Raw genomic sequence first — 26,006 nt, 5'->3', positions numbered from 1 at the left:
CACCCAGAGAGGACTGAGATCTGAGAGAAACGGCCGCATTGACACCAGGTCAGTGAGGATGGAGTGGGACGAGGTGTGCCGGAGCTGAGTTTCCCCTGCAGCTGATGGTGAGATAGCAGGCAGCCCCCCTGCAACCAGGACGGCCTCGGTGGAGTAGAGACCCACTCGCAGCCCGTGGAGAGGAAATGCCCGAGCCTGAAGACGGTCGTGTTGGGACACACGACAAGGTAGAGAGGCATCTGGAGTCTGCGTGATGACCCACGCTGGAGTGAGTGGCTACAACTCCCTAAGAATCCGAGACTGTGGTAAAGCCCACACTGGAGCAATCCGATGGGGAAGGATTGCATCCTGTGGGTAGGACTCACGCTGGAGAAGTTTGTGGATTTTTCCTCGTGAGTAGGGGATCCACTGGAGCAGGGGAAAAGGGTACAAGGACTCCTCCTCCTTTAAGAAAGAAGTGGCAGTAACAGCACGGAACGAACTGACCTGCACTCCCCCAGTCCCTGCCCCCTGCGCCGCTGGGGGGAGCAGGTAGAGCCGGGAGGAAAAGGAAAGGGGGGGGGGGGGGTGGGTGGAAAGGAAGGTGTCAGTTTTAAGATCTGGCTTTGTTTCTTTTTACCCTCTCAAGTAACCAGTTTTGTTTCCCTTTGTCCTTTTAAGTAACCATTAATAAATTGTTTTGCTTTGAGAAATCTGAGTCTGTTTTGCCCAGGACCATGGTTGGTGGGTGTTCCCTCTGTTCTTGTCTCCACCCTCAGTCCCTTTATTACATTCTTCTCCTCTCCACTTTACTAGAGAAGAAGTGAGAGAGCACCTGTGTGGAGATTAGTTGCCGGATCAGCCTAAACCACTACAACCACTGATACATGATGAGACATACTGACTGCCTCTTGTAGTATTTCTCTACAGCATCTCTACTTTTTACTGCACTGTAAGAGTCCTATTAAAGCAAAATCAACTTGTTACATTTTAGATTATATTTCTATGTATAAATAATTTATAAACAGACTAATAAATGAGTAATAGATGTTATAAGCATATTACTGGCACAAACAATATATGTTATTGTGGTTTATGTTGTGGGTTGTAAGTGCACCAATAGAAGAGACTACATTGGTCTATAGCAACCTATTGACTTCTTGTAGATTGCAACAATTTGTAACTACTAATAGACCAGTTATTAAATAACTTCTGAAGTATTTAAAAGTATGAACAAAAATCACTTAGCTATTTGCAGAAAGTTGTCTTTAAAACGAAAGCACAAAGTAAGCTATTACATTTATGAATTTTCTGCCATGTTTTGAGCCAACAGTGACTGAACTCTTATGTTACATAACCATACAAAGGATTTTTGAATGCTTTATCAATGGCCTGGAGATGCATATTTAAAATATGACATTAGATTTGCTTACCTCTTCTTTCCATTCTTGCAGCTTGAACTAAGACTACAAAATTAGCTGACAATGAATACATTTGCAGAGAAAATACAAAGAAAAACTCCTCCTCTATCCTCAGAGGTGCTCAAAAACTCAGACAATGTCCCTTTGAGTATCATAAACCCATTCAAATTTTAGTCTAGAATGCAGCTGTCTTTATAATTTCCCATCAGAAAAGTTTCTGGACTGCTTATTTATTTAGGGAATCAACCTTTGATCTTTTAAATCCATATTAGGGTTAAGGTACTATGTGGCCCAGTTCAGAAAAACATTCTTTTACTAACTTCAGAATAGTTCAATGCTATGTTCACAAAGCTTCTTGGGCCCTTGACTACTGGCAGAGCTCATTGACACAATTTTTCTTTGCATTAACCTTCAAGTTTAAGTATTTCCTCAAAGCCCAAGTATTATCAGGCCCAACACATTTCTTTTAGATCTTCCTACTCACCCTGGGGAAAGGTAAATCTGGTTGAATCACAAGATTGACAGCACTAAAACATTTCTCCATCCCTTTTTATGAGACATTTTAAATACATGTTAAACTTCAATCAAATGTTTAAGGCCCACTGATGAACATGTCATAATGAATAAATATTACATTGGTTTTCTCAGGTAGGTTGCTCTGTGTCAGGAGACGGTCAATATTTCCATGTAGAGATTAACATTACCTAACATCAGCAGAAAACACCGCCTTCCATGTTATGATGAGCTATGCAGCATGTATTTACACATCAGTGAACAGGTATAGCTATGCGCACTTCAGCAGGCACAAACAAGGCACATCTGCCCGCAAAGAGATCTGGAAACTATAGACAATCATCTGTAGATACCAGGCAGCTGAGCCAAAGAGATTTGTGCCTAGTGTTGTCCAGCCATGAAAGAGCCAAAGGTTTAAGTGAAGATTTGCTTGATGCAAAAATGTACTAGACATTGTTTCTGTATAGATAATGAGGGATAATGAAGGAGCCTTAGAAAAATATGTGAAGAGGAGGACACGCGTCCTTGTAAGTCCAAAACGTTTGGCTGATAATCATGAAAGAAGGAGCCAAAGCAAGGACTTCAAAGACTGATAAGGAAAATATTTTGTTATGAGAAAAGATTAACAAGATTGGAAGAATACCACAAATACTAAGTAAGCAAGAAACAGTGATAACTGGGGGAAAGGTAATTCCAGCAGGGGGAGGTGGTGACAACGGAATCACAGACTATCTACCCTAAACATATCCCAGACTCAAAAAAAGGGGCAGAGGAAAAGGACTGAGCAGGCGAAGCAACTTACATGTAAAGTGAGAGAAAATTAAGCAATTGTTTAAGACAATAACAATGAATATGTAAATATGCTCACACATACTGTATAAATGTTTACTGAAACTTTAGAAGGGGTGTGCTGTCTTGGGACACGCACTCAAACTTGCTCAACTTTGTAATAAGGCAATATCTCGGCTGTGTGTGGATTGGCTTATTGCACACCAGGCGAACAAACCCCAGATTTGGGAAAACACTAGTGTGATGCAAAGCTCAGCCAACAATCTGTCTCTCAACAAAAGATACTTACTGGTATTATGAAGAATATTACAAGTTTATACGTATTGTATTTGGAATACCTTGTGAAGTTTAATTCCTCTTCCCAAGCATGGATCAGATAACACAAAGGAAACTTTTGTTATATCTCCAATATCACCAACTGTCAACTATTAGAAAAATAAAAATAATTACAAAAATTAACTATACCTTGTATGTAACAATTTGGATGACATACTTTAAACCCAAGTGAAAAGATAAATAAAATAGGTGAAAATACTAGTCAAGGACATCAATGTTAGGGCAATGAAGCTCCCTTAAGATTGCAAGTTAATTTGGACTCACTGGATGACAGTTTATGTTTATTTTTAACTGGGAGAATTGGTGGCAGAGCCTAGGTCAATACTTGAAAAGTGAGGAAATGCATGACTGATTCTGTATTTCCAAACTAAATTCCTATTACTATTCTTTTCTCTTCACTTTCCTATTTGCCTCCTCTCCGTCACATCTTTATTCTCAAACTTGAACTGAAATTTTTTTTGGTGTCTCTGTTCACGGCAGGGGGTTGGAACTAGATGATCTTTAAGGTTCCTTCCAGTCCAAACCATTCTACGATTCTATGAATTTTGAACTCAAGGTGATTTTTAGCCCTGGCTCTGACTTCTGTTCTCAGTTATTCTGGTGCTCAAAATAAAGATGTCATATCATACACTGCTGCTTGTAGCTTTTCATCTTATAGTAGTTAGACAGGTGATGTTTATATTGCCTTTTTGCAAAAGATGAATGACATTTTTTTCTCATGTTTAAAAATAAAACACATTTGAAAGGGATGACTCGGGTTCACACGCCTGTTGAGAAGCTGCCATTAACTTCATGTGCAAACTACAGAATTTATATTTGCCAATGTCCAAGCTCATTGTAGAGAGACACAGCTTCTAAGTAGTAAAAATAGATTAGTTGAGGTTTGAGAAGTGGAATGTAGAGGAAGCATGGAATAGCTTCATTATTTATTGCCTTAACGTTAAGGCCTACTAGTCTAAACTCAAAGTTAATGAGGCTTTTCATGTCAAAGTTGGCTTTTGCTCAAGAGAGCTTTCTAAGTGATAGATATTAGTCTGCATGGGAGAAGTTCTCTAAGTGCAGTTTATTTAAAACATGGAGATATGAACATTAACTCTGTCAAACAAAAAATTATTCCACACAATTTACTTTTACACAGCTATGACTCTTAATTTACTGAAACTATTTGGTAAAATTTGTGTGAAATAAAAAGGAAACCAACCAAAAATGGATTATCATTCAGATTCTGAACTTTCTGTGCAGGGGATTTCCCTTTTCTTCCAAATACAACAACTTGAATATCAGGAACATCTTCTGATACTTGCGTACAGTGCACCCATGTTTGCCATCGTCCTCTGCTTTTAGTATCAGATTTTTTTGTGAAAAGAGATGTCACAGACGTTTCTGCGTTGAAAACAAACATATATTCAGAGCCCCCGCCTAAGTTACAAGGCAGTATAAGTCAAAAGATACTAAATTACATTGCCTGGTAGTGCTGGATCTAGCACAGGCAAGTTGGGCAACAAAGCTGCAAAACTCCTGTTACTCATTCTAGCACAGTGAAGGTGTAAAAAAACAGCCCAGTAGCTTCAAGAATACATGCCACGCACATGGAGGGTCCACGTCTATCTTCTTGATGTTGTTCCAAGGACAGGATACATGCTGCCAGAGGAGACTATTTCAATATTGCCATTTCCATCTTCTCCATCCCTTGCCTAATTTCTTACTCCTTGTTTACACAAGGCATGATTCACCTTGCTCTAGGCCCCTGCCCCTCACCACTGGGGTACCAATGCTCAGTTCTGCCTACGTTGTGAAGCAACCTTGTGCTGCCTCCATTCTGCTCTGTCATGCAACAGTGATTCATGCAAATGAAAGACATTTCTGCTGTATTACCTTTAAGCGGAATTGCCACTTCTACAAAATCTTTCTTGGAGTTTTTATTGATCCAGTCATTGTGAACAAAAACATGTGCAGAAAAAGGGTAGAGGACTTCTTGTATAACAATTTTTTCCAAGAACCACTCATCTGATTGAAAATAAACAGAACATTATTAATATACAACTTTTCAGCCACAAAATGTTCTGCGTATGCAGGCAGAAGTTTCTGTCTTTAGAAAACCAATAAAATGTTTTCTTTTGCGGGACTGCTTAAGGAAATGAGACTTCTGAACATATATTGGCTGCGTGTGTATGTGTTTCTATCTGTTCCCTTACACTCCAAAATATTCAATATAGGAAAGAAGTCTTGTGAAATTAAACATTGGGATAGATTTGATTTAATGATCTATTAATATTCCAAGGGATGGAAAGACTTTCATATGAGATCTCTAGACACAAGAAGTCTCCCATAGGAAATATTATAAATGTCCTAAAGGAAAAAGGATCAGGATTTCTACAACATTAGGCGTCAGAAAATCCACTCAACATGAAACTTCATTGCTGGTGAAGTTCCATGCTATCTAATAAGGCACAAACTTCAGCCAAAGATTTTCTCTTGATTGAGGCCATTCTGCTGATTCCCTGGCAACAAAGTGTTTTAACAGTCAGATCCCTGAGTCTTGGTAAACTTGGTTATACTCCAAGTCTTGGTGAAGTCAAGGAAAGTTTGATTATTCATTTCAATGCTAACATCTAAGAAATAAGTGGAAAATAGTCTCCAAATCAGTTTTTCTTTCTAAGTCTGAGTTTAACCTACAGGATCATCTTATGGCCATGTTTTTTGATTAAGGTAAAAGAACAAGGGACTCAGTTTATCACGCCCTGGAACAATTGTATCTCCATTATCAACATTATCTGCAGGAGTAGGATATCTGTAGGGTCTCTGCTCTGTTGCCTTAAAAAACTGCCAAGCCAAAATTGTAGCCAAAGTAAAAGAAAATATCAATTCATGATGCTCCTTGCTGTTGCTATGTATTTTTAAGAACTAAGCAATTTTCCTTAACTCCAACAGCTGCTAGTTGGAAAAATGACAAGAAAAAATGCTGCAGGAGGCACAGCCTTTTTGTCTGCCACTCAACCTCACATATCCTGAATCCCTTAAAAAAGAATACATTTCTAATGATGTAGAAGAAAAAAAGCCAGAACAGCCTTTCTTCCATGTTCCACTTCCTAATCTGATGAACTGATTTTCTGTAGTTATCTTTACTTAGAAGAATTTAGTACTGAAAAAAATTTTGTCTTTTAAAATGAAAATGTCCATCATCCGAAAATGAAGAGGAAAAAAAAATGTCAAAAATTGCAGAATCATGGTGTCATATTGCTTCCTGAAAACAAAAATCTTTGTTTACTGTATTCGCAAATGCATAGTATCTTTTACAGAGAAGAAAGGTTTCACATATAGTTTTACAATGTCACATTTGCTACAAATTCTTTGCACATTTTAGTAAAACCAAGCTGGATACTTGACATGTATGGTCCAACAGAAATAAGGAAGAGTAAAAAATTGCAATCAACTTCAAATTTTCTAGAACTTTTAAAAAAACACTTGTGATTTCTAATCTTAAGATAGTTCTGAAGTTCTAGGATTTCCTAAATCTCATAATAATCTGTATTATTATTACTGTACATTAACTGAAAAAATTGCTCACCTTTTGTTAGACTTTTAAATCCAACAAGAACTTGGTTCAACTTGCCAAGGTATACCGCTTTGATTTTTAAAACATTCACCTGTAATATGAAAATATTTAAACTATATTTGAGTTAAACTTCTTATGTATCTTCTTTTGAATGTTTATCGGCTTAGCCTTGTGTGTCATTGCTTTGTATCTCAAAGGAAGCCAGTTTATCTCATTCCTGCCATTCCGTTGTCTTTGAGTTCATAATTAAACATTACATGCTGTAACTGATATTTGCTGATGCAGTGATTGAATTTCAAAATGCTACCGTATGTAATATGAAGTAATATAAGATACACCAGATAAGCACACTAGCAACAAAGTGTTCATTTCTAGTGCCTTCATGGAATGAAATAACCAAATCAGATCAATTAATACTTGTAATGAAAGTTTGATCCAGAATCTGTCTCCCAATTAAACTGATGAGCAATAGGTGTCTAGTAATTCTGAAAATCTGGACCAATTTAATTTTCATTAAAAATCACAGTTATTTTAGTAGGAATTAGATAAGTAATAGGGAATAAAGTGAATAGTATCTGTGAAGATTTCAACCACTGTGCTATTAGGATAAGGATTTTTCACTGAACTCATCTCTATGATAGGTCAAATTTTCCACATACAATAGACTTGCATGATGAATAGACCTCATGGAATCCTCCCTTTTTTCCCTACTGTAAATCTTTGTAGTATAGTCACCTTCTTGGCATATACATGTTTGTGCTCTTTGCGTGGTCATCTTCCTTCATTATCAATGGGAAAACTCACATAAGTATGCACACTGACACTGGAGACGTACACTGCTTGAAGTGTTTACTTGTTGACTATTTTGAACTGGGCCTTAAGAAATGAGGTTTGGAAATATGCTATTCATGAATAGAATTGTCTGCTCTCTTGGGAAACCAGAGCTGGTGAGTTGAAAATGCATTTTGAAGACAAAAGTTGAGGACCAGTTTGAGGGTCTGAAAACAAACAGTAAAAACCTTGTATTGTTCACATAGTTGCCGTCAAGCACAATCAATTAGAAAAATTCATGTTACCTGTGAGAACCATATTGATCACAAAAGTCATCTAGAAAAAAAGACTAAAGACTAAGAACAGAGATTAGGCATTTGAGGGCAAGTTGGAGTAAAGAAAACTGTGAGAGAATGAATATCCAAACAGTTACTTGAAATCTTTTATACAAGAAGAGTAGGATGTTATAGTCCAGGATATAGGAAAGCTCTTTAGAGTTCCAAATGAAGGACTCAGTCTCCTGAAAAGGCTCATTCAAAAACTGACATTGAATTTGGATTATATGGAAAAATCCTTGTGATTTTACAGATGGGTTAAATTTCCACTGGAGTTAGTATTCACAGAAGTCAATTATATTATTCATGTGGTTTTTATTTACCATACATATTCACAAAATAAAAAATAAAAAGAAGCTCAGGACAGCTCAATTTTTTGAAAGAGACTGGAATCGATCCCTCTTTCAGTTTATACTGATACTTTATCCATTGTACTAAACAGTCTTGCTGTCCAGATTTCTCTAAGATATTATCTCTAAGATACTTTATCGACAACTATTATCTGTATCACCAAGAAGATGAACCTATAAAATTTCCTACACTATCCCTTAAAGCCAGATAAGCCCTACGATCCTGCCATTAGTATTTTCAGATTTATTTTGTGGAGTCTGAGTTAGCAGTTTGTTCTTGATGAGCATGACATTGGGCAACCACGTTCTCTTCCACAATGGAGAAACTTATTACAATAATACAGATGATGTCATGACTAACAAAGATTTGTTTTCATACAAAAAATATTGTGTCTTCTAGAATCTTTAGAAGTGAAAAGAATAGCAGATAAAATAGAGACACGATTAAAGAATTAATGAAGCATATTACAAGTAAATTTCTCTAGATTTCTACATTAAAGGACAAAGTAGCCTGGGTTGACTGGCAACAATGAAATACTCCCTCCTGCACTCCTCAAAAGAAGATTTCTATGTACTTTGCAATGATTTTATGATTCCTTTAAAAAAAACAACAACAACAACAAAAACAACAAAACAAAACAAAAAACCCAAAAGAAATCTTCCAAACTTGAACTCAGAGAAAACAGTAGGGTCTAGTAAAGTATCAGCTAGACATTTCCTTTTGATCTGAAACTTGTTTCAGTTACTTTGTTCTTATGCCAATAACTACTCTAGGAATTACTCTTCTAGGAAAAGTCCTTTAAGCCTCAAAAGCAATAATACGTTTACCATGTTTAAAAACAATAAGTGAGTGGAAGAAATGGAAATGTGAAAAAATAAAACTCTCCTTGGAACACTGACTTTAGTGTTCAGGAAAGTTAACAAGAAAAGGTCATGGTCTAAAGTAGGTGCAAAGGCGAGATATCCTACAGAAATGTTATTAGTTCAATCAATCAGGCATATTTTAACAAAGCACTGATATCTCCCTGGCCTTAAACGTCTGGAATATTAAAATAAAATTTTTAGAGTATATTTGGTCCAATTCAAAATGACTTAACAATCCTTATGATGTTTAAAAGCAACATGTTATCTATGGAGACAAAAACTTCTTAGTTACAAGAGAAAACTATGTCTATATAGAATATAAAACATTAGTATTTTTGATACTCTGTCTGTGAAAGTTTTTATGCAAATATAAGTTGTAACCAAAAGACACTCATGATTCAATTACATTTTTCCTCATTGTTTTACCTGCCCTCTAGCAAAAGTGATCACGTTGTTTCTTGAGTTAAGCCATCGTTTCCCTGAGTCACTCTTTTCTCCTTGAATACAAAGATAAGCCTCACCAGTGGCATCCGCTTTCTTCAAGTCTCCTGTGTGCAAATGGATTGAATATTCCACAACTTCAGAAAAAATACACATAGAAAAACAAAAAGTCAGTATGAGAAAATTCTCCTTGTCTTCTTGTCCAACACCTGCATTATCATCTACCAATTCATGGTAGAAATGATTGCAAATTTTGTCTGAATCCCATACCGTGCTACAGAACAGGGAACACAGATCTCTTCCATTCTAGTGACATGCATAACCAAAAGACATTCCTGCTGCATAACTCTATGCTGAATACAGATTTGTTCTGCTCTGACACCACTCCCAGAAAATTAGCACTACTGGCTGCTGCTTGGGGCGCAGGATCTCCTCTGTACTGCCCCCTTCTCCCTGAGGTAGAGAGTCCCTTTCTAAAAAACACTTCATGTAAACATGCTGTTTGGAGAGTCTAAGTTTTGCTTTCTAAGACAATTTACTCATATTTCTTTGTTCCTTCCTTCTCTGTCTATTATTTTCTCCTTGAAATTAAATGGGAGCTTACATTTATAAAGTGGCATAGAAGAATGCTGGGACCTGACTGTCTTAAGCTTTAAACTCATGTAATTATCTCCCAATGAATGAACACGTCAGGACTATCAAGCTTTCTCACTAGTCAGATTGTAATATTACTACAGTGTTCTTGAGTTAAAACATGTTAATGTGAAACAGAAATAATGAATTAAAAATTCCTTCCACATCGGCTTTAATATATAAATAGAAAAACCTCCTCACATTTTGTATCAGTCTCTAAATAATCTCCCATGTACCATATAAGAACCCACAAACACATATCAGCTAAGTGGCATTTGAGTTTAAGAGAGAGAATTCCTGATTTTCTCAGCTGTGGTCATAATTTAGAAAAGACACCTATGGTCACTATGTGGAGCTTCTGCTTCCTTGCCTCTTTCTGACACAATACATAGGGGAGTGATGCAGATGAGACCGATTGCATTAATTCTGAAGAAACTTCACGGAAAACTCTTATGTTCACTTTTTAAATGACCTATTTTTAGCCCTTGAGTTTATCATGGAAACAAGGAACAAGGAAACATTTAAACAGAGGCAGGTCACAATCTCAATATTCATGGTTATTTGCATTGTTTTAACAAGAAGGAGCTCAGGAAAAATTAAAAAGGATTTTTTTGAGGGCTGAGGTTTTTTTCTCCTAGTGTTATAAGTCTGCTCTTACTCAGATTACAATAATAAATCTGTGCTCGTTTTCTTTTACTTTTGGAATCTAACTTTGGTGGCTATAATAAGAATATGATCCTTATGTAGTCAGCAGGGAAAGGCAGGTGCTGTAGAAAACCTATGATGGGTTCACATATATTCTAGGGATAGACACTAAAAGTTAGGAGTCTAAACTCAGATGGTCTGAATTTTCTTCTGCTTCCAACCACAAGCATTATTCCTTCGGCCTAAGAAAAAAAACTAATATCTTGCAGCAACACAGGTTTGTAAAACATATATTTCTAATGTTTTTCAGAAGGAGGAAAATGTTTTTATCCACTGTAAAATGCAAAGTCACATTTGGGATGTGGGTAATAAGTAATGAACATGTACCAAGAATGCATTCAAGAATGTCCATATTATCTCTTGAACTTTTTTGTCACAAGCTTCAAGATTGATTGTTTTTTAAGGACTGAGCACCCCGAAATCCAACATCTTACAAGTACTGAGCTATCTTTGACTACTCCAAACTATTCAGCCCCAATTCCCACAACCTTCATCACTGACACAGTAAAATATATACAGACAACATCTAGACTATGTGACAGTTATATGCTGGAGGAATCCTTCCAGCCTCGCTCTGCCGCTTGTCCCTACCTGAAACCTGGCTGGCTCTACAACATGTGCTTTCCCAGCAAACACATGTGTGCAAAGAAGGCAAATGGTGCTTTAGACAGACATGAAACCAGGGAGCAAATAAGAAGCACTTTCAGTCTCACAATTAACAATGTAAGCTAGAGAGCACTGAAATGCACATTATTCGAGCCTGAAATATGTATTTCAGTCTAAAATACATCACAGGATGCACAAATATCTAAGTACACATCCTGGAAAAATCTGATATTTTCAGTACAGTTTGCTTCTTGAATCAAATTTATTCCAAGACAGAAATGACCCAATTTAACCAAACTGTATATCCTTTAAAAAGATATAATTATGATAAATTTCTGGTAGGTTTGATAATGATTGTTAGAACCGAGAAGCTAAGGCTGTCATTTATTTTTATGCATAGATGATAGGAAAACAGGGAGGGAAAAAGAAGTGTTCTGAGGATATTAATTTTTAAGCTTTTCTTACAGCTCTTTTCAAAAGTTGGTACTATTCATATTAAGTGTTATAATCAAAAGGCCTGAATTCAAATATTGTAACACCTTATATAGCTATTTCTTTATATGACTAAAATAAAATGTCACATAACTGGAACAAGGGTTTTAAAGGGTGGGTTTGCATACTGATTGAAAAATTAATGTCTAAATGGATTCATTAAATAATAAGGGCTGTATCAGCCTGCTAATAAAGGTATGATCACTGCCATAAACTTCTGAAATTTGTTACTCTTCATCTTGTACTATGTGGGGATGAAAATCTGTTTTCTGAAAAGTAACTTTATTTTACTGCAGCACTAGTTACTTTAATTCAGGGCCTTTACCTGGGCTTTTTTTAAAAAATCATGTAAACCAAGAGCTGGGAAAATACTTTTAATTGATGGCATCGCTCATGTTCAATGATAAGAAGTAAACCAAGAGTTTTCCTAGACTGAGATCCTAATGTGTCTCATCCCTTTCTTCAAGGAAGTTAAATATGCACTGCCACGTAAAAGACAACATAGCTGCATTATTAAAGTCAATGTAGTGACACAGACTTGCTGCTGCTGGAGACACAGATAGTTGAAAGTACATGAGCTGCCCAGATGACTCTGGCATTTAGCCAATGGCATTTTCATTTTTAGAGGAGCCAGGATGTGAAGGCAAGACTATGTGTTATTCATCTAGAGAGTTGCTTTGCCTGTATACCGTGGTCATATAAGCAGATTCATTGAAGTCAAAAGCCTACTTGTGTGAATAAGATCGGAAGAGTTTGGTCCATGGATCTGATCACTCACGTCGGGTAGATTATAAATCACAGTGCTCACAATCCACTTTACTTCTTTTGTCCAGAATCATTAATATAATTAATCATGAGCTTAACTTTAGTCATACAGTAGTGTGATTGAGGTAGTATTCAAACAAGAGACACACTGAAAATTAGAAACATATCTAACGTTTTTGCGGAGTCAGTATTTTCTCCTGACTCTATTGATGCATAATTTAAAGCTCAAAGTAGCCACAGCAAATACTTCCCATTAATTTTCACAGATTTTGAATCAGAAAAAGGACTTCCACTATATAAGTGAAATAAAAATACACAAAGTAACCCTTACAAAGGAAGGTATAACACAAAAGAGATGCTGAGAAATGGAATAACAGTTTTTAGGGTGAGTTTGGAACCATTCTGACCATCAGATGAACAATATACTCTAATAACAAAAATCTACTAAAATTAGATGTTCTCTTCATCTTCACCATTCTTTGTCTATTCTCAGTCTTATTTATAAAAGCTCTGTTTCAGATGTAAGTCAACATAGCAAAAAACTGAAAGTGATCACCTAATGCTCTTCAAGAAAAGGAAAAAAAAAAGAATTAAAGATAGGACAGGAGGTGTTGCTTTGAGTTTGCCTTTTTTTGTTGAATTTACTATGTACTGTGTATTCAAATATCATTTATTGTGATAATTCAGTAACGTGCCCACAGATCTACCCACAGTCTTTCAAGGATGAACAATTTAAGTGATACATTCACATCCTTTCTGAATGTCAGAGCTATAGTTAAACCTTTTACACCATTGTGATTTTAGCTTTGTAATGAAATCAGGCAATGCAGGTAATTTTTCCAATAGAGGGGAAAAGAGTGAGTAAAGCTATGGAGAGGAAATGTACTATCAAATGAACTCCTCCTGCTGGAGATCTCAAGACCTTTTCTCTTTCTGCTCTTTTCTGTAGCTTGTCAGGTTCTACATGGAAAGATAAGATGGTAGGGATGACAATGCAAATGGGACAAGATAAGGTGCTGCATTTCAGAGCTGTTGGATATAGCTGACAGTGACTTTTTTTTTCATAGGCTTCTGCAAAAATTCTACTCTACAAAATAGTAAAATAAATACAAAAAGTCAACATGAGGAATGAGTATTCCAGAGGTGGTTGCCATCATTCCCCATTGAAACAGTTTTGTTTTTAAATGAATGTTAGGCAACTAGAAATCAAAGGTGAGCAGAGTAGGTAGGGATATTTTTTAAATGTTCATTTGGTTCTATAGCAAAAACGTGGAAAACTAAATTTGATGTCTAACTCTGCTAATTTATCACATAGGAAGTCTCAAAAAACTAATATCACCCTTTCTGTGAAATTAAGAGTTCAGGACGAGATCCTCAGTTGATATAGCCACACAGCTAATATGCTCAAGACAGTGGAGCAAATTGGTTTATGCCAGTTGAATATCTGATCTTATTAATCTAGTCAAAAGTACAGAGTTCATCTAACCTACATAACAGATGTGCTAGAAAGATGCCTGGAATTTGAATCAGTAAAAGTAAGCAGAACAGTATGATTCACTTCACCAGCTCTATGCCTGAGCCAGCCTGGTTCATGCGAGTTTGGTGTCACACCTAAGCGTATTAAGTAAAAAGAATATATTAGCTAAAGCATCTCTAAACTACTTTCATTTGGAAGATAACATAAGACTTACCATTAAATTTAATGAAAAAGGAATTATTTGATAAATACGAGCTTTTGGACTGAATTGTATCTAGAAGAGTTAGGTATCATTGTAAGCAGCTACTTCAAACACATCATGGTACACTACTACTTAATAATGATCTATTGTGATTAACAAAGCAGTGGAAATGTTATACTTCATCTATTAAGTACAAAAACATAAAGTCAGATGATTTTTAATAAAGATCAATATGTTTGTTAATGCAGATGTTTCTTACTATAGATAGTAGACACTTAAACCCTTCACGTTCTTATGTAACAGACTTGACTAGGGGAGGGAGGAGGGGTAGGATGTCAGAGGACTCTAGAAAAAAAAAAAACACTTTATTTGTGTCACAGGAGCCTAATGTCAATCAGAAGAGACCAGCTCACAACTAGTATTAAAAATCCGTCAGTGAAGAGAAGGTAACACTGACCTTCAATAGTTACTTTGACAGCTACACATTGCGAAGTTCTTACTATAACTTCAAAAAGCTCCTATTGCTATAGAAGTCCTGGTCCATGCCTTCAACTGCAGTCACAAATAATGGCATTCTAAAAATCATCCAGAAATTATCTAGACGTGATCGAGAAATATGGAGTTTAACAGCAAGGATTTCTAAAACGTTGTTATTTTGCGCAATGACTTTGCCCCAGTGTGTTAATATGCACATCAATGACCTGCACAGAATTATCACAGAATTCATAAAAAAAAAAAAAAAAAAAAAAAAGTCTTTTAATCTGAAATCTGAAAAGGTACTTGATAAGTAATTTGGCCTATGATACACAGAGACTAAAATAATGTGCTCACAAACACTAGGATGGATAGACTAAAGAAAATAAATTTAAAAAATTATTTGCTTCTAGCTAATATCCAGAATACAAATTCAGCTCCGAGATAATCCCACAGAACCTAATGAAATTATGCAATAGAATCATTTGACCTTGTTTTTTTAATATGATTGTATCTGTGGAGTTTCCTGTAGCGTGGGCTTAGAAGCTCACTTGTAAGAAGAAATATTTCTACAGATAGAAGAAAAAACAATTTCAGACATTCATGTTTAAATTTTGCTTTTTTTTTTTCATTTGTTTGTTTTTAATTGTTAAGAATCAATTCAGTAATAGCTGATAACTGTGATGGGATTTACTGGGCATGAAATATAGTCCTCATGCCCCACAAGATGAGGTAGGATATGCAGGAGGCATGGACAGAGGATGCATTAGAGCTCAGAAAGAGATGAAAAAACATGGAATAAATGTGTTTGTAGATGCAGGGAAAAAATTGAGAGTGGTCACTGCTTTTAGCAAAGGAATTGCTATTTTCCTGAAGATTATATATTAGCATATATGTATATTTTTGCCCTGAGAAATCTCATGGAATCACTTAGTTTAGAACAGAAGTAATTTTATTAGTATAGTCTTCAATACAACCAGGCAATTGACATTACTGATAAAGGTTATTGTTTATTTGAATGCTTAGTGTTTAGCATATACTTTGCTTCCTATAAAGTTATACACCTGTTGTTTGCTTTGTCTGGGGATAGCATTGTTAAATATCTTTCAAAATTCTTTTGTCTTTATTTAAATTTATTTTATCAAGATGTTCATTAGAGACATCTCCATAAATGGATGTCTTTTTCAAAGCAATAACAAGAGCAAACACATAACAATGAATATTTTTTTTCTTCTCCTTAGTAATTAAACTGGAATACAATGAAGAAGCTGACAGAAGTTTTAGATTGAATTAGTATTGGGGCTGCAAAGAATAAAAGTGATATTAACACTTCCCATTGTAGATCATTGGACTCCGCAAAATGGTTTGTGAGAAACTTCCTAGGTTAGCAGATACTACCCATCTATTGAACAATTTTTGAGGGAGAGTACATACACATCTTTTTCCTATAAATTTTCCAAGAAAAACAACTTAACTTCCTAATGTACCTTAAAACTGAATTGCTTTTCAAATCAGGATAGTGCTGTCTGACAGTATCTCTGTTTGGTTCTTAGCATAACAGTGACTCCGAGGGTTGCATTCTAGAAATATTTTTTTGATTGAATTTCTGGATTTTTTATTTGTATTTAAACATTTAGCAATTTTATATTCTGATAACAATTACCACTACTTGTAATTTTTCCCATTTTTTCACAAATAAATTGAGGAAATACAGCTTTTTAACAAGCTCTAGATTTACTATATTCATGATTGTACATCCTGCATATATTATATCCAACATCTAACGTTGTTTTGAACCTGGCAGATCAAAACCTTAAAAGTGCAAGATTTTTTCAATAAATGAATACGAGGCTAGTAATTGTTCAAAATTATACAAACCCTCACAAAACCAGGTATTTAAAAGGTCTTTGGTGTTTTATTTGTTCAAGTTACAACTTTAACTGGGATGAAACATTTAGGAAAATCTCCTTAGAGAACAGTGTGCAAAAGTTCACATAGAATATTTTATTCCTTTTTCTGGGCCACTTCCTTCTTTTTCTATCAGTTTCTGTTTAAGCAGAACACTCTTTGTACTATAGCCTCTAGCAATAAACCTCTTAACTGTCACTAAAAGCTTCAATATATGATCTTTACTATCCCCATCAATCCTCTTTATTCTAATGAGCTGGATAAATGGGAAGTGTGTTTTTAAATATCTAGTGATCAAGTTATCAGTATGCAATTGGTTGTTCCTCCCCACATTCCTGGGACATTGGGAGAAATCACTTTATTATCTCTCCGGCACACAATTTACATGTGTTGCTAACAGCAGAGAAACATGGAATTTAATCTATATTTTTTTTGTGGAATATTACTTGTTGTACTATAAATTTCTCATCAACATCAATGAAACACTAGTGCAATTGAAATTCTTGGATATCTCTTTGCTGACTGATTGTAACACATTTTAAAAATTCTGTCTCTGTTTTGTAAGGACTCTTTGCAATTCTTTCATTCTTAAAAAATTAGTCTGTTTCTAGGTCACATACTTTTTTTATGAAAAGGAAGATTCAGGTAATATCACGCAGTAGATGATATTTTGTACATATCTTCAGCTGACATAGCATTAATATGAAGAGATGATAAATAATCAAGTGCTAAAACTGTAAGATCATTTAACATTAAAGAAACCAAATTCTGTGTTTGATGTCAGCAGTTATAGCATCTGTCATAATACTGATACCAAAGATTTCAGCTTTCTTTTGTAATAAATGTGTGTGCAAAAACATTGTATTCCTTAACATCAAAATCTTGTGGAAATCCTCACACAGTATTTCAAGCCCAAGAGAGATACAGTGGTATTCCAGTGGCAGATCCTGAACCCAGTAACAAAAAAGGATTTAGCTTACCAGGCAAAGGTTCCTGATCTGCATAGAGAGCTGGCAGTTCCACACACTTGTCTTCATTAGGGTTGAACCAGCAGTCAAAAGCTAAATACATCTCTTCCTTCGTGCCTGTGTGCTTCATATGCAGTAAATCTAAGTGCCATGGCTGCTTTAGCTCACTATGTGGGCCAGTTACCTGAACTTTGTATATTGAGCCAATATCTTCCAGGTCATCCTAGGTGAGGAAAAAGAGAAGATGAATGGATCTCATTCTAATTGTGCCAGATCAAATGTAGTTGACAGCTGTATGTAACAGTTAGATAAACTTCGGTAGTTAAAAAAATGGGGTAGATTTATAACTGCTACTATTTTTCCTCTTTCTAATCAATATAAAACTGATTTACTAACAGGAACGAGGAGATGGAATGCTCGAGGTTTGGTATCAGGAAACAAGTGATTGCAGTCACTGCAGAAATTTGTACACAGAACAGGGCACATTGTTCACATGTATTACACTGATTCAGTAGACTAATTTGCAGGCACAGAAGCTTTAGTCAATTCTAAAAATTTTGAGCACTATTAAAAATACTTCTTACAACTTGTAATATAAAAGTCATAGAATCATAGAATGGTTTGGGTTGGAAGGGACTTTAAATATCATCTAGTTCCAAACCCCCTGCCATGGGCAGGGACATCTTCCACTAGATCTAGTTGCTCAAAGCCCCATCCAACCTGACCTTGAACATTTCTAGGGATGGAGCATCCACAATTTCTCTGGGCAACTTGTTCCAGTGCCTCACCACCCTCAGAGTAAAGAAGTTCTTTCTATCTAATTGAAATCTACCCTCTCTCAGTTTAAAGCCATTACCCTTTGTCCTACTGCTACACACCCTTTCAAAAAGTCCTTCTCCAGCTTTCTTGTAGGCCCCCTTTAGGTACTGGAAGGCTGCTAAGAGGTCTCCCTTGAGCCTTCTCTTCTCCAGGCTGAACAACCCCAACTCTCTCAGTCTCCTTTCATAAGAGAAGTGCTCCAGCCCTCGGATCATCTTTGCGGCCCTCCTCTCGACCTGCTCCAACAGATCTATGTCCTTCTTGTGTTGGGGACTCCAGAGCTGAACACAGTACACCAGGTGGGGTCTCACCAGCGCAGAGTAGAGGGGCAAAATCACCTCCCTCGACCTGCTAGCCACACTTCTTTTGAAGCAGCCCAGGATACCTTTTGGCCTTCTGGGCTGCAAGCACACATTGCCAGCTCATGTTGAGCTTCCCATCAACCAACACCCCCATGTTCTTCTCCTCAGGGCTTCTCTCAATCCATTCTCTGCCTAGTCTATATTTGTGCTTGAGATCGCCCTGAGAGATGTGCAGGATCTTGCACTTGGCCTTGTTGAACTTTGTGAGGTTTGCAGGGGCTCACCTCTCAAACCTGTCAAGATCCTTCTGGATGTCATATAGAGGTGCAATTATCTATAAATATGAAGGAGAATTAATCTGATTTTGAAGAAACATCCAAGAGATCCTCCATCTTCACCCTACATTATTTTTTTGTATAGAAGCTGTCCATTAAAATCTTTCTTTTCTTGCATTCATGCTTGGAAAAAAATGTTCTAGTTCTACTAAGGAGAGTACAGCATCTCTATGACATACCATCGCTTGAGTAACTTAAAGTAGAGGAGGTCTTAGATAAATATAATTATTGTTTTTAAACCAATAACTCTTCCCTGTAAGTGAAAAAGAAGTGAGAATATAGAAGTTCTCTTTTCCCCTTTGTATTCTCTACATCTCATATTCTTTCCCCTTCTCTTTCATTTCAAATACTGCCCACCTAGTAGAAGTGCATATGACATGTCTTCAGCCTTTCCTCTGGCAGGACACTCCCAGTTTCGTAATGTTTCTTTATATTTACCAAAGGTGCTAGGAAATAACTTACAGAAACGTTCTGGGTACTAGTCATTTTGGATCATGTTTATAGCCTAGGCTAGTCTGTTCAATTCCTCTTTCATTAAAGAAAAGAGGATCAGTAAACAACCAATTTTTTTCTTTAGCTCAGTCATTAAGTTCAGTTTATCTGACTAGTAGGAGGAAGAACCAGGTAAAAGTTTCTTCATTCACAACTCCAAGACTGCTTTCTGATGAATCTCAAAATGAAAAGCAACGTATTTGAGCTTTTTGCCAGGGGTCTCTTCACCTTTTTTTTTTTTTACCCAATTTTCTCTTGCTACCTGCTTCCACAGTTCCAACAGTCACTCCTGAATAAATAACTTTCAGGATGCAGTTTCATATGTGTATTTCTCTGATGCAAAGCTGGCTTGTGAATTCAGTTCCCACTTCCCTCTCTGCGCACTTGATCCCATTCCCTCAGTCCTGCCTTATATTTGTTTCTGCAGCTGCAAGATGAACTGATCAAGTTTAAAATGAAGTCTGAGGAAACAGTCAAGGTTAAAACTTCCAGTTTTCTCACAGGGATCAATCATTTCCTCAAAACCCACAAAAGACAACAGAAGGATGGAAAAAGCAGTACAAGAACAGAACAAGCAGCAGTCACACTTCCCTCGAACATTGTTCTAGCTTCCAGCACTTTGTGGCTCAGGGGTCTCCTGAGCCAGAGGAGACGTCTGCAGTGTTTATCTTCAGGTCAGTCCTACTTCTACTGAATTGATCTTTCATGGAGAACAAAACTAGAAAACGTAAGAGTAACACAGTGTTGACACTGGAAAGGAATTATAGTTACAAGAAGGAAGGAAGAGTTTGGGGAAATGAAGCAGGCTGCAATTCAATGCCAGTGGACCTCAGATGCTCGTTAATATTTCATTTAATGGGTAATACAAGGAAGTGAAGATAAATGATGGAAGGACAGAAGAATTGAAAAAAGGGGAAAGGGGAAAACTTATGGGTTAAAAGAAGTTGATCAAGAGGAAAAAGAAAGTGATAATGACAGGACAAAAAAGAGAGAAATCACATAAGGAAAGGCAGTTAGCCCAGAGAAACGTGGTGGCAGGGATGAATAAATTACATAAAAAGAAAAATTAACTTTCTGCAGATTTCCTCTCATTTATGACTATTCCTTCTCCATCATCGGTCCCAAATGCCCAATAGTATGCCATGGCATATTGGATGTTTACAAATTACTTACTTTTGTGAGATCATCAAAACCTGTAAATCGGTACCTGCAGCGTGGTATATACTATGATATGTAGCAAGGGACCAATTCTCTCACTTAGGCATTCTCAATATGAGACATTGGGAGAATCTACTCATTCAAAAGCCGTTGTTCAAGTGACAGTGTTACTACCTACAAAAATGATGACCTATTCCAAACTACACAGAGGACTTAAAAATCATTTTGCTAGTTTAGTTTAAAGAAACAATTTATCTCAGAATTGAGTGAGTTATCAGATACATGATTCTTAGGATTTTCCTTCAAAAGAGAAAGGTTGAAGTACTTTGATCTGAATTGCCTTTCCTGTAACTTGAAGTGGCAACTTTCTGCAACTCAGGTTGCCATAGAAGATGAAAGAAAGGCATATTGGATCCTCTTCGTTGCTCAAGTCAGATCCAGTGATATCCATTATCCAGAGACCTGATGACTTTATGTTGATTACAGGGAGTTTAGGACTAGAAATCAATCTTCTACCTTTAAAAATGATCAAGGAGAAAGAGGAAAGATGACAGCATGAGAGAATGGCATAATACAACAGAATCGTAGCGTTTATGGTACACAAAGAAAGCTCTATTTGCAGGTTATGTTGTATCTATAGCAACAGTTCACTAAGAATAACCCGTCAATACCTTTATTATATTTTTTGCCAATAATCTAATGGCCTAATGTTCTTTCTATTTTTAAAATTTAGTTTCAGAGGTATTTTCTTGATGCCAAGGTATTTTCCTTGCCACATTTAGAAGTAATTACTAAGAGAACATTCAGTCATCTTTTAGAGGTCTAGTTAATTGTTCTTAAAAAAGCAATCAATGTTACTAAAACTTCTTCATCATTTAGAAGCAACAGCCATCTGTAGCAAGTAGGTACCTAATGCAAAATGAATAATATCAATGAACTCCACTTGAAACTAGATCTTACCTAGCAAGATAACATGTGCTGTGATAGTGCGAGACTGACAAGTAAACCCATAATAAGCACACAAAAATCTTTGCCAGATCCTCAGAAGATCAATACTACTATTTCCCTCTCTTTTTCTTCACTAACTGCTGTTATCCTTCATTTTCATTCAGTTTTAACTGTTCTATAAGAAATGAAAATGACTTAATGGAAAGGAACAGCTCAGTAAAACGTGTTTTCTACAACTCAGAAAAAACACGCAACTGAATACTTGTGTATCTATCATGGGCACCTTATGGTTTTAAGTTGTCTTACTCCTCTGGGTAAACTTTTGTAGCTCATTTTCTTTACACTAAATTATTTTCACAGGACCGATGGAAGGAATCTTTCTACTAGTTCTAAGTGACCAAAGGTCCTGCTGTAAGCATTCTTTTGCTAAATATATCCAGGTTTAGATCTGCACAACTTATGGTGTAGGAGGCTTGAAATAAGCAGAAACTGATCATACCACAACTGTTGCTTTGTGCTGTGGAATAATACCACAGGTAAAGACTAGTCTCATTTCACTAAAGTAACTTTTCTCTGGATTTCAAACAAGATCCTAATACTTCTTATCCGGAAGTATTGCATAAAACTTAAGCTATTTATCCATGAGTCACACATCCCAAACTGCTTTACATCTTCCATTGCAATGTGCTAACTTTCATTCGGAAGGTGAGTGTTCCATACGCAACACATTACCAGGATGGAATTTTATTAACTTTGACCTTGTAAGATGTGGTTTTGCTGTAATAGTAAGATCAAACTGAAAAGTCACATTTTTAATAAAAGAAGGATACCATAGAGAGCTGAAAGGGTTACAGCCAAATTAAAGATATATATACATATAAAGAGACAGGCTAGTTTTGCAGAAGAGCTTACCAACTGTCACAATCTCACAAACAGTCTCACATAACCCCAGATGAGTATCAAGCCAGTTCCACCATGGGAAGACCCATTCTTTGTCTGAGTCTTGTGATTCCTTGACTGTTACCATCTTGAGGTACATCCCAGACCCGTAACCTTCTCCATCATGTCCTATGACCACTTTTTGCAAATGACTCAGAGAAACAGCTTCCACCAAAAATGAATCCACCTGCAAGAAAGGGAAAGACTTAATAAAATAGAGTTTAGAATTGAATATGCTTGAACTTCAGGGAAAATGTAGTCCTGGATTCAGCTAAGGATTTAAAATTTGTGTCTGTTTTTTTGTAATATTTAACATAACATCTCTCCTCTGAATCTAAGAAAGCACACAGTGATTATACCTAACATTGAATCCCACATTCATCATTAACGATGTATTATCTTTGGACAGTATGGATCATTTCATATTACAATAAAATCCATATACCTCAACCTTCTTATGACAAGATTTTGGTTCTAATCAAATCTATGTCTTTCAGAGTACTTCTAGTTTCTAAAATTTATTATACAAACCTAGATATATAGTAATAGTCCAACAGAAAAGTTAGAAATCTATACTCCAAGAGAGCTTATAAATTCTTCTCTAATAGTCAGAAAAGACTATCTTTTTGTTTTACTTACAAAATGAAAATAATTGTGGAAAGAGGAAATCGATAAAAGAGTAAGCAATAGAAGAGAGGAAGTTAAGACAAAGGTGAAGAACAATTTGAGCAAAAGACAAGAGATGGGAAGGGAAGCAGAATGGAGAAGGTAGACTAAGAAAAAAGAGAACACAGGCGTCAGTGGATGAGAATAGGGACAACAAAATCAACAAGACAAGGAAAAATGTAAAATGCAAAGAAAGAAATTATATGCCCCACTAAATTCTTGCTTGTTTTGTAAGAAAGACAGGTGTTCTGTATACGGCCCAGCCTAGGGCCAGATGGACCTGATGGTAGCTTGTAAAGTCAACAAGGTTATGAACAACTGGAGTTTAAACAGCAGTGTTTAGGATTATAATCAACACCATCATCCCAATAAAATATTAATTCAATAGTAGGAACTTACTAAGTCAGATGTCAGGACAATTATAAAAGAAGATATTAGCAAATTGATCTCTAAAAAATGTAGTCCCTGTCAGAGTCCTGTATTTTGTCTCTGCTACTTTTTAAATAAAAGTATATTGGAGAAGTAGTTTTTCTGCTAATAATATTAAAAGTATCCTCATTTGACAAAAATATAGATTAATTTCTTTTTCTAACAATAATCAGGACTCACAAGACAGACTGTAAGTAGAAATCATTAAATGTTTTAATTAAGATATTTTAGGAAATAAATCTGTGCATGAAGGTAAATTAAAATAATTATTGCAGAGTGCTATCTTCTGTATATAGGCCTAGCCCGGAGACATATACAGAAATGAAATTTAGAAATTCGGTTTGTTACCCATTCCACTTTTATCCTACCAAATGCTATGGTAATTGTCTAATGAAATAATTTCACAGAAACCTAAGAGTGTCCTTGACAATGTAGATCTTAGTAGTGAGCTTTTTCAAACATCAGTGTTCAGTGAGTGAACCTCTCACAGGAAAGCCTAATACACGAGAGAATAATTTTATTGTTACTGGTCATCTAGAAACATTGCTATTGTGTGCATTCTGTTCTCTAAGTGGAATCTTGTCTCTTGTCTAAACTTACTGACTAGACATTGAGTTAGTGTTTCATGCGTCCTTGTGGTTACAGAAACATCACTGATTGCAAAAGTCACTGCAATTTCTGTAACTTATTTCGGATCACTAATTTTTAATTCTTTGCTACCTGCTCTGTTCTATATTTGAAATGGAAGAAGCAAGATGCATGATCACATGCAGAGGTTCTCCTTGGTAATCTACTTTCTATGTGCTCATGTCGAGCCTTTATTACCATGTGAGGATATTCTTGCACAGGAAGGAAATAACACTGGCAGTGGTCTACTGTGAACATCTGGAAGATAAATTCTGTTTCCAGATTCTTGCCCATCTGTAGCAAGATGTCTGAGCAGGCATTAAGTGACACTTAATGCAGTACTAACCCCTGCACACGTAAGACAGCATTTTTTGCGCCATTACCTTATTCCTTTGAAATTTTCTTCCTTTTGCTAAAGATGTATGAAGTTTCCTCACGCCTGTGTCCCCTCTTTTACCATAGACAGTTATATAAACATTTGCAAAAGTTTCTGCTCCCCAGCGGTCACCAATATGTACAGAGACAACATACTTATAGACTGTACAAAAAGAAAAAAAAATTATCTGATTAAGTACAACATGTATCTAAAAGAAAACAGCAACACAGAGTGTTTAGTAAGACTACTGTTGGTTTTTTTTTTATTTCTGCAGCTACGAAAAAATCTGCTAAACAGTGATTGAAATAGTCAGGTTGTTCTCAATGAAGACTTTCCATTAAATTTCTTAGAAATTGAAGGGAATTGGACTTGGAGAATTTAGACTTACGCACTTTACAGCTACTATTATCTAGACAAATTCTGCCCAACTCTGTTTTACTGTGCAAGATCTGGAAAATAAGAACTCATCTGAGTTTGTTCAGGAACTGTTAGAGACTGAATTATCTTTGCAGTAGATAACTGTCACAGGTCAAAGAATACGACACTATGTAAAGTTTATGCAAATTAGAGTATACCATAACATCTGAACGTATGACATGAAATATAAGTACAAAAATTTACAAAATACACTTATTTAATTTAAGTATGACAGGAACTTTTTGCCTCTGTATCGTTCTCCTGTATAAATGCACTTCTACACAGATTGGAGTTTCTTCTGAGAAAGATCATTGTATTACATGCATATTCATCCTCATAAAAAAAGAATAACCAAAATTTTTTAAATGTCATTTTAATACACAGTCCTGCTAAGTTAAAATTTAACAAATGTAATGCTATAGTTTCTTTTAAGGTTGCAAAAAGGTTTGAGGTATTCAAGGTCCAGAACTTCTGGAACTTTAGCTTAGAAAAGCAATCATGTCTCTAATTACTTTTATCTCATGTGTAACTGCCAACTGTTCTGAACGAACATGGTATTTCTATAGGTCTTCACATTCCAAGCGCATCTCTGAATATACTTTGAGATTCTCAGCATGTCAAAAAATAGTCCTTAGGGAAAAACAAAAACCTTTTTTATACAATGATTACTTCTGATACTTGTGTTAGTAACTAAAGCTATTATAAACTAAGTAATTCAATAGTAAGCCTACTACAAATCATTTCCATGGCTTTGAACATGTGCTTTATCTTTACAAAGTATAATTATATCATTCATTTTTGCCCACTTAGAATCATACAGAAGATTTAGCAACTGTGAAACTCAATATGTGACCTAACTGGAAAATTCAAAATTTTTAAGTGGTCAGCATTTTTGCAGTGCATGTATGAAGAC

The 26,006-nt window shown here is 35.9% G+C and overlaps 1 protein-coding gene across 1 annotated transcript in view; it reads right to left on the bottom strand.

The window, feature by feature from the left end:
- Positions 1–26,006, bottom strand: part of LOC104374501 (lipoxygenase homology domain-containing protein 1) — a 191,891-nt gene that overhangs the window by 51,649 nt on the left and 114,236 nt on the right. The window contains exons 33-41 of the mRNA XM_086609313.1: positions 24,684–24,838; positions 22,552–22,765; positions 21,017–21,207; positions 17,598–17,808; positions 9,341–9,492; positions 6,607–6,685; positions 4,914–5,045; positions 4,240–4,421; positions 3,041–3,127 (exon numbers count right to left, since the gene is read on the bottom strand). Of these exons, the coding sequence (XP_086465439.1) occupies positions 3,041–3,127; positions 4,240–4,421; positions 4,914–5,045; positions 6,607–6,685; positions 9,341–9,492; positions 17,598–17,808; positions 21,017–21,207; positions 22,552–22,765; positions 24,684–24,838 (1,403 nt within the window). The remainder of the gene's footprint in view (positions 1–3,040; positions 3,128–4,239; positions 4,422–4,913; positions 5,046–6,606; positions 6,686–9,340; positions 9,493–17,597; positions 17,809–21,016; positions 21,208–22,551; positions 22,766–24,683; positions 24,839–26,006) is intronic.

Source organism: Tauraco erythrolophus, chromosome 3, assembly GCF_009769465.1.
Source record: "Tauraco erythrolophus isolate bTauEry1 chromosome 3, bTauEry1.pri, whole genome shotgun sequence".
Taxonomy (NCBI): domain Eukaryota; kingdom Metazoa; phylum Chordata; class Aves; order Musophagiformes; family Musophagidae; genus Tauraco; species Tauraco erythrolophus.
Note: the sequence above shows the minus strand (reverse complement) of the source record. Positions and strands in the feature narration are given on the sequence as shown.